Below are 9,597 nucleotides of genomic sequence, written 5' to 3'. Positions count from 1 at the left end.
TCAATGCTTGACTTGTGTCACTCTGTGTCAATTACATTGTGAGCCCAATTATTATGATTATGATAGTAGACTTAAACACGGGAAAATGGAGTATAAAACTGGATTTACAATCATGCACTAAAATAAATTTTGTAGGATAGAAACTTGACTTTTAACATAAAGGCCAATTAGATATCAAAATGACTACTGTTGTTTTGCCTGAGTAAAAAGTGAATATGTAAGTGGCATATTTGTTAGTTGATCTTTCATGAATCTATGTTCAGTTTGGTTGAGTATTCTTCATGATGATGTTAAAGTTTTAATTCACGAAGCATAAATAATTCAGTGTAAAAATAAACAGCAGTCGGCCAAAGGGATAGTATTGTACCTATACATATTAGCTTGGTTTATGTTTATTTTACAATTTTGCAAAAATCAATTGAAGCATAATTGATGAACTCCGTAACAATAAAGATCTTTTATATATTGTTGTTGAGAAACTTTGCAAAGTATATTTTGTTCTTTATACAGTACATTGTACAATACAATATAAAAAACACTGTACTGTATAGAATTATTATTTATTTTAAGTTATTTAGGGATTAGTCACCTATTTACTTTTGGTATACACAAGTGAACGTACATTTTAACGTTAGTAGAGATGTTGGCGAAACATTATCAAAACTGTTCACGCCTGTCTCAAACTATTTGTTTGATATCAACTTATCAGGTATACTCTGTTAGTTTGTAATAAGTGTTTCCTATAGTTAAATGATGTATTTTAATAATAATAATAATAATTTAATTTTAATTTTAAGGTACAAGAGTCTATTTTACTAACAAATTTTTAGTGTAACTTGAGCTAGATATGCGTATAAAATAATATATTTACATTCATTCGAGAAAAATAGAATGAAGAAACGGTTTATAGAAACACCAACAGATTGGCAGTCCAATATTTAAATCACTAATTGTACACTCGACTTGCTGTAAGTGATGTCGTTATTGCTGTTTGTAGGTGATCCCTAGATATGCTTTCTATTGCTGTATTGTTATTAATAATCTTATCTCAATACGCAAGTTCAACATGTTTCGTAATTCTCTACTTGGAATATACCATTATCCGACGGGGGTGTCAGATAAAAAGGTCTTCTTTTCGTAAATGTATTCCTCTCTTCGGATAGAGAGGCTATTTGTTTATCCAGGTAAGCGGCACTCATAGACTTCATCATCACATCACTGTTTTTTTTTCTTTGTGGTAATCATATTCCTTTAGGTTAGGTCATCTTCATTAAAAGTTTAAGAAAAAATACGATTTTAGATTGATCTCCATTCCAATCATGTTGTTTGTAAAAGCTGCCATTTTTTTCATATGCTTTATATTTTTATGTAGCACAAAAGTTTTATTAGCCACATCTAGTAGGTCAAAATGGCGAAAAATTAATCTCAAGTTTATAGTACCAGGTGCTTATGTTTTGATAAATGAAACAGGTCGGTTCCTTTTTAGATTTTTACTTCTTGAATTCTTCCAACGTGAATGTATGTAGTGTGGAGAAGGTTTAGTAATATGTTTGTGGTTCAGAACCATTTGATTGAGACGTTCTCTAGTACCTTAATCAAGCATGCTCAAAATAAAAAAAAAAATAAGATAGCATAAAAACCAATTCACTGCAACAATTATGTTTATTATCATATGCCTATTAAACCAAAACAATCTAAGCATTGATTACATACATCGCTCTATCAGCAAATGTTACTTTAATTACTTCAATACTACATTTTAAAAAATAAAATAAATATCAAGTTAATCTAGCCTAGCCTGTATTTCGGTAGCCATATTATAATTACTAGATGGTTCTCGAATACATAGTGATTTCAGCGTTAAAAACTGGCGACAATAATAGTAATACATGTCGTTTACAGGAACGAATAAATAGACACGGTGATTTATGTACTCAACTAAAATTAGCACCCTGGTAATTACTTCCGAAAGAGAAACTTGTCACAAAATAAGACCAATTGTTTTGTAACAAACTGAATTTGTATTTTGTATGTAACATTAATGGATGGGGAAGAGGATGGGTGCAAAGACGAACAATTTTTAAATGTATTCTTTATCCATTTAGTAACGAAATATTAATTGTTTTCATGTTTTACAAATAATATACACTAAACACAGTAAAACATTGCGATTTAATACTTTGTTGAAACTGTCACCGTCATAGTCGATTGAAATAGTACAGTACATGTAAAGATACATCACTAATACGACGTTTATATTTTTTTGTAATTACATTATTAATTAATACAAACGTTCAGAAGGAACTGTCAGTAATAAAGTAAACACCTCTATTCGGGGTACATCGTAAATTCGCTTTAATCGTCAATAGATAATTATCTAACTCCACTTAATTAGTAGGCCTAATGGTTTTCAATTGTTTCTTAGAGCCAATTCATACTTAAGTTGGTTCCTAACCACCAAAGTTGTTCTGCGATGGCATGTGATCCTTCGTATTGTAAGCCTGTCCTCTACTGGCTTTACAACGCTACTCATGCCAGTAAGGCGGGTTGGGGTGGGGGGGGGGGGGGGGGGAGGTGGTGGTTTAACTGCAATAATAAAGTTAATTGTACTAATAGACGACGACTGGAAAGGCTAGCTCATTATCCGGTAAAAAAATACTTATATTCAACCTCTGCAGCACAGATTGGAAAAAAATGGATCGAATTTCTGTTATGACTGTACTTGTCTTTACGACGCCTGAGGGAATAGAAACTTGCGGAACAGAGATTGGAATTTTTCATTCATCACAAATCAATACATTTGTATAAACGTATTATTAACTCTATCAAAATAGAATTTTTTAAAGAAAATCGGCCTGTCTTCAACATTATGATACTGTACCCGAGCTGTTCAACCGGTTTTCAGCTATTAAAAACAATTATCGTAGGAGGAGATAGGAAAATTCGAAGCATCCTCGTATTATTGTGTAAGGGTATTTTTCAAGAGGACATCCATACACAGTGTATACCACGATCGGAAAACCCCTATTTGGGGCAAATCGTTGAATCTAAATTCGTTTTAATTGTCAATAACTAATTATCTAACTAAATTTAATTAGTAAACATGGTTACATCAGGTGGTTAAAATCAGTACCGAGATTCTAACCAACTTTATATACCATCGAGTAAAAATTCTAGAAATAACGCGCGATTGACCGAATTTTGCCCTTACGTAATTTATATATACAGTATATTCGTTCTTTTCAGCGTCTATATACATTGTGTGAAGACCATAAGACTTACTAAATATTTTCCGTACTAACCAAATTATTTCTTCAATATCCTACTGTGACTTACGTTGTAAATTATTCATTTACGAGCGTTTTCTTTTTTCTTAACTAGAGTTATAGGCGTTTTCTTTCTTGTTGTCCATCGTTGGATCCATCCACACTACATAAGAATACATATTATATACACTTAATCTTAGTTAGGATTTATGTCTACAGCAATATATTAATTTTAATTCAAAACGCTCCAACAGCAAATTTTATTTACATTTATTTTATTTTAGTTCTGTACTTCACTTATTCCTCGTATGTTTTCAGATAACACAGTGCTGCATCGTAGCAAAAGTTGTACTGGACCTACAACATACAAAACAAAAACACAATCATTTAAACGGTGATTTATACAAACATAGTATCAGACGGTATTATCGTAAAAACCTTAGCATATGAAGAAAGAAAAAAAAAATAACGTTTAAACACACAAACCTATCCCAGACATATAAAAAAACTTACCTCGGATTCCACCATATTTGAGCATGCTGAGCGAAGGGCTTTAAGTGTTTGGAATACATCCACCACTTTGTCTTCTCGCATTTTCTGGATCGCTGAATAAACTAGGCAGAATAATCCAGATCTACCAACACCGTCTCTGAACATAGAGATACATTTTATTTAGTTTTTTTCCTAATAAAATTAACCGCTAAAACAACCTCCAAAAACAGTAAATCAACTGTTATTGCTACTTTTTGTTGAAATAGATAGAAATGTTTCCGGCTTTTCAGGCAAATAGACTTGTCTAAACTAACTTAGCAACCAACATCATTTTTCAACCTAGTTTGTTTATACCCACATGTAAGCCTATCAATCATAAAAGCAACACTTTCACTTAGGAAGGTTCGGATAACACTAAACCTTCCTAAGGCTTTTCTATTTCTTTCTGGTTATTTTTCTTTATCGTGTTGATTTAGTTTTGTACTTATTATTTTGTGCATCTTCATTGAAAGGTGCATTGGATCTATAAAAATAAACTATTATTTTTTCCCACTTGTTTTGAAATGGAAATGACAATTCTCGTGGTCTCTCTTTTTAAAAGAGGCAGCTCAAATATAGTCCGCTTAGTCAGGACTTTAAAAAAACTGGAACTAGAAATTAAAGTTTCCATACTACCTAACCAACCTATTAACCAACAACCAGCCTCGTTTCTGATACTAGTATTGATATTCCTATTTATTATACCTACCTGCAATGAACAGTGATTGGTGATGATGTGACATCTGATCGCTGCATTATTGTCATAACGAATTTAACAAACGAATCAACTTCTGGAACAGTTATTTTTTTTGGCCATTGGTTAACCTCATACAGAATAATGCTTCGTTTTGTATTATCCTGGAAAAAAATAATATAACTAGTAGTACATTCGGTGTATATATTGGACCTCATCTCTCCTAAAGGCTAGTCTACAGAGACGGGCGTTACCGGTAAGAAAAATATAGAATCTGTGTTATTCCTTATGACCATTTACACACAACGCACAGGAGCGGACTGGTGGTTTCCGCTCAGGATAGATACAGATTCTATGTAGGACAAGCTACGTGGTTTTCCGCTAAAGCGTGGTTCCCACTTGAACGCAACGCAACGCAGTGACATATCGACGCAAAGTGCTGTATTGCGTAATCACAAGTGGGAACCGACGACGCAACAGTGCTGAAAAAATCACAGGTTTGATTCCAAGCAGGCGGGAGCAAACACAATTATTGCGTCGCTAGTGGGAACCAAGCTTTACCGTTACCGCTCGTAAATTGACCTAGGAACCAACTATGGAAGAATCTACTATTTTAAATTGTTGGAAGAACTTTGCATGGCTTATCCATTATTTTAGTTTGTTTGGTAAATGCTTTCCCAAAATCTAATGCAAAATAAATGCATCTAAAATTTAGCTCGCTGACTAAACACAAAATAATAATAACAACCTTTTCTAGATTTATTTTTTTCTTGGTCAAAAAATCGTACTGATGCGTTGACTTGATTGTGACTGTAAATTCACCAACTGTCTGTTTTTGGTTGATCTTATTTGGAAGGTACACTGCATTCGTCAGATCTTCCATCTCATTTAGTTGTACAATGACGTCAGATTTATAGTCAAACACCATACGCCAGAAATCGACACTAGTGTCATCAGCCAATGGGGTCCGCGTAACGATATAAGCATGATCCTCTTTAGAATGCTAAGAAATAGATTGTGAACGAAGCATAACTATTAAAAACTTAAATTTAAATTAAATAAAGTATATTGTGATATTTTGGCATACTGGCATATTGTTACCTCAACCTATGACTACTGTAAGAGAAACGCATTTGGAGGTACGCAGAAAATCGTATCATTTTCCTTAACATAAGCGTAATCATTTACGTCACTTTGTAGTACTGACGCGTTAAGCAGACGAAACACAGTAGTAGCAGTAAAAAAAGTCGTGTCCTTTTCCTTAGAAGAAGCATAATAAGTTTGTTAATTATAGCATTGACGCGTTTACAGTGTCAACTAGTAACACTTGCATTACCAATCCGTTCCGTTTTAGAAGCGTAATAAAAAGTGTTTTTCTAGTAGGAATATTGACGCGTTTACAGTGCAAGTCGACAAGAAACAAATTGCAGCAAAGAATAATGTACATAAACATTTGATCCTAATCAACTTGTTTGATGCATCACACATCTGTATTTCCTATTTAATATAGCAAGATCGTTCCAATGATAACAATGAATCATCGCATCTAACTATCCACACTATCTGCCATCTCTGTCGTTTGGTCATATACTTACCTCAATAAACGAAGCGTTAACGTAATCACCATCACTTTCAACTTCTGAACTGTAGCATCCCTTAGTTACTAAAAAATGAACATAATTCATTAGACATTACGTCACCTCCAACGAAATTTTTTCTTAATTACATTCTATTTACTGTTTTTACTCTACATCTCACTATGTCGGTCGGTTGGTTGGTCGGTCGGTTGGTAAACACTAAATTATGCACGCGAACTGCAGCCATGTATATGGCCTTGTTATTATGACATTGTTATTCTTAACAACTTCTTTCCAAAAACATAGATCTATCCAACTTACAGAACAAAACATTTTGGCATTTGTTTCCATCTGGTCGACTTGATTGTGACGTAAGACCATCCAGTGGAAACAAACTGTTCAAAGTCTGCAAGTAAAAAACAATTGTATATCCAATAAATGAGTCATTTTGTTATAACTTATTCGCATACCATCTTTATCCTCACAATCAAAATGTTGGATTGACATGTGTTATAGTTTACAATATAAATAATTGAAAGTACATTATCATTACCTTTAGTTGATATTCAAAATCTGAAGAAGTTTTCAATTTTTGTTTTTGTATTACTTTTTGTATGTCACCAACGGGAATGACAGTCTGTCCACAGAACCACTCTTCTAGTAGAACTGCATAGATAAATGTATACTGCTCCTATAATACGAAAGTCAACTTAGTAAAGACTAAGAAAAAGGAATCCGGAATTGTATGAATATGTATAAATTTTAAATCTTTTGTAATCCATAAATCCACACACAATCTATATATAATTGCTTGTAATATCTAATACCTAAGTTACTGTCATGTAAAGACTGTTTAACTTTGTGTGTGAGAAATAATGAAATGGAAACCGGAGTATGTGTAAAACGGAGAACTTTTTGTATTACCAATAGTGCAAGTACTGTATACGTAGACTATTTAGACTGTGAAGAAGATTCAATATGGTAAAAATAACAGGAAAATTGGGAAGACCCCGAGAAACACACGATGCAAATTTGAAAAACAAAATAAGATATACAAACAATTCTGAGTGAAACAAAATATTTCAATTTGCATTTAATTAATTTTAAAAAGAAATGTTTAAAGAATAAAAATAATAAAATGTAATGTTCTGTACAACCTTTGTTTGAACCGTTTGGATACGTTTCTGTCTCATGCTTCGTACAAAGTTGAACACATCTACTTTTCCTTCTTTATCTGACATATCCAACATGGCTGCTATAGCTATCATGGTTCCACTTCTACCGGCTCCTGAACTATGAAACATTGCAGACAGTTATTATTTACTTTATTGTATTTTCCAGTAAGTTATCGATATAAGTATATAGCATTAATAAATTATAAATATAAGGTTTTCTTTGCATGCTAAGATGTAACCAACCATAACTAACATCTAGTGCACTTGTGCTAAATAATTGACCATCTTCGAATACATCAAATTTAAATTTGGAAAAGGTGTGTTGAATCTGAAAACCATTAAAAACATTTACCCTCTCCAGGTACGTTTGTACGTATTACTCTTTTTATATACACCATAAACTAATAAATTTGCCTACCTGCAATGTACGATGACTGGCCCACTCTCTGTACCATAACTCAGTTGAGTTTTTCTAAACTTCTTGATGAAATCTATCAGGTGTGGTACTGTACTGGGAACACTCTTGTCTGGCCATTCAGTAAAATGATACTGATACACATTATGTATCGTATCGTTTTCTCCAACCTTTTCAGCAAAAGTTAGTATTAATAATAATAATAATAATATATTAGTTCTAGGGCCTACACACAATTATTAGTTGATGATAATTTCCAATCAATTATTGTAGTTTTTTGTCTTTAACAAACGTAAAAGGAAAACACTTTATGGCACAAATGGCTTGCCATAACTATAACTACTATGTATTTGTTGTTACTTTACCTTTTGAACCTCAAGTTTACGAAACACATAGTACCCGTAATCGGTTTCTTCGGCGTTCCTAACAAGAAGCTTTCCAAATTCTTTAGAATAGCTTAAGTCTGGCCAATACTTTTCGCACTGTTGCTATAATTATACAGTTTTGAAATATATTAATACATTTAATCATTTAAAAAGGAAATATTACAATCGAGTTAACTGAACTACACAGTTTATTTCAATCTTATTTTGAAAACAGGTTGGGTACCGTACATATAACTCCGATATATTTATAGTATATTACTCCAAAAACCGGGAAAATATATAACCTGCCTTGTTTCCTTCTTTAAGGTTTGTAACCATGACAACAATCATAGACTTCTCCTTCCATATCATTCTCCACATCTCGTTGATGGAGTCAAATGTCGGACCTATAATAACCGTAAAGGATAACATTAATTAGATGTTATGTATTTCGGACCTTTACCACGTAACTGAAATATGTATGTTTTACCTTGACATGCAATAAATTCACGTGGTACATAGCATCCCTATAAAAGAAATATGATTATTATTATTATACGGTACTACTATGTACTTCTTCCAAATTTGATCCGATAGATCGGAATGATAATTTACATACCTAGCATAAGATGCTGTACCATAATATTATAGAAATACATACTGTAAATGTTCCTAAATATTGAGATGAGATTTTGTACAAAAACATTGCGTAATACATAAAATGGAAAGCGGATACGGGTTCGGATATGTTTTCTAAACACATAGGGCCTAGATATTATAGTTTACCCAAATCCCGAGTTTTTAGGCCATTGTACAATAAAGTTAGGTTTTTTATTGCCAATAATGTCTTCTCAGAAAACACATAAGCAACTTACATCTACGTACGAAGCATTTATATAATCAGATCCGGGAACCTCATCAACCAGATCAAGAACTACTCGAGAATTGTCATCTGAAATAAAGTAATTTAGTTTTAATCATTAATGATTTCTTTATTACCTCACGACTTAATATCTTAATGAACACCTTTCATATCATATTTCAAAATTTATAGAAAACAAAAACAAAACATGAACAGTATTTCTTGTTTAGATGAGCTTCTGCTGCTAAGTGAAACAACACTAAATAAGAACTTACAAGGAATGACATTAGGATTTTGATTTTTCTTTATATTGTTCGAAGATTCGGCAACTTTGCAAGGATAGAACGACTTGCTGTCATCAAGTTCCTGTTGGGATACCTAAAAATGATATTCCAACATTAAATTTACAATGAATCATGTGATAGAACTACGTAGTTGTCATACTGGTTGAGACACAGATCAATTGAAACTAAAATAGCACTGTATGGTTCAATTGGTTCAAACATAAATCTGTAAGCAAGAGATTCTTGCCTGAATTATACAGATAACTTCCGTAAAAATTCTTTCGTTAGTTGCTAGTAACAACAATTTTAAACTATCTTTATATAATGAGTTTCATTATATTGTAGCGTACCTTAAATTCTTTCTCAAACCCATTTTCAACGCTTAATTGGCGCTTCCTCACATAGTCATGTACCTTAGATAACTCAAT

At 32.6% G+C, this 9,597-nt stretch overlaps 1 protein-coding gene and 1 long non-coding RNA gene across 2 annotated transcripts; both read right to left on the bottom strand.

Annotated features, from left to right (window-relative positions):
* Positions 1–1,643: 1,643 nt before the first annotated feature.
* Positions 1,644–8,404, bottom strand: LOC140049659 (receptor-type tyrosine-protein phosphatase alpha-like). Its single transcript, XM_072094608.1, has 11 exons — positions 8,333–8,404; positions 8,024–8,146; positions 7,662–7,828; positions 7,226–7,361; positions 6,622–6,759; positions 6,390–6,474; positions 6,087–6,154; positions 5,240–5,494; positions 4,507–4,655; positions 3,780–3,915; positions 1,644–3,623 (listed from the first exon to the last, which is right to left on the bottom strand). Exons 1-11 carry the CDS (start codon positions 8,402–8,404, stop codon positions 3,564–3,566), a joined length of 1,389 nt encoding a protein of 462 aa, XP_071950709.1. The 3' UTR covers positions 1,644–3,563.
* Positions 8,405–8,512: 108 nt separating this feature from the next.
* Positions 8,513–9,593, bottom strand: LOC140049387 (uncharacterized). Its single transcript, XR_011845242.1, has 4 exons — positions 9,520–9,593; positions 9,161–9,263; positions 8,899–8,975; positions 8,513–8,550 (listed from the first exon to the last, which is right to left on the bottom strand). It is a non-coding gene; the product is annotated as an uncharacterized lncRNA (long non-coding RNA).
* Between the last annotated feature and the right edge of the window lie 4 nt (positions 9,594–9,597).

This window comes from Antedon mediterranea, chromosome 5, assembly GCF_964355755.1.
Source record: "Antedon mediterranea chromosome 5, ecAntMedi1.1, whole genome shotgun sequence".
Classification (NCBI taxonomy): Eukaryota; Metazoa; Echinodermata; class Crinoidea; order Comatulida; family Antedonidae; genus Antedon; species Antedon mediterranea.
This window is presented reverse-complemented; position numbering and strand designations above follow the sequence as displayed.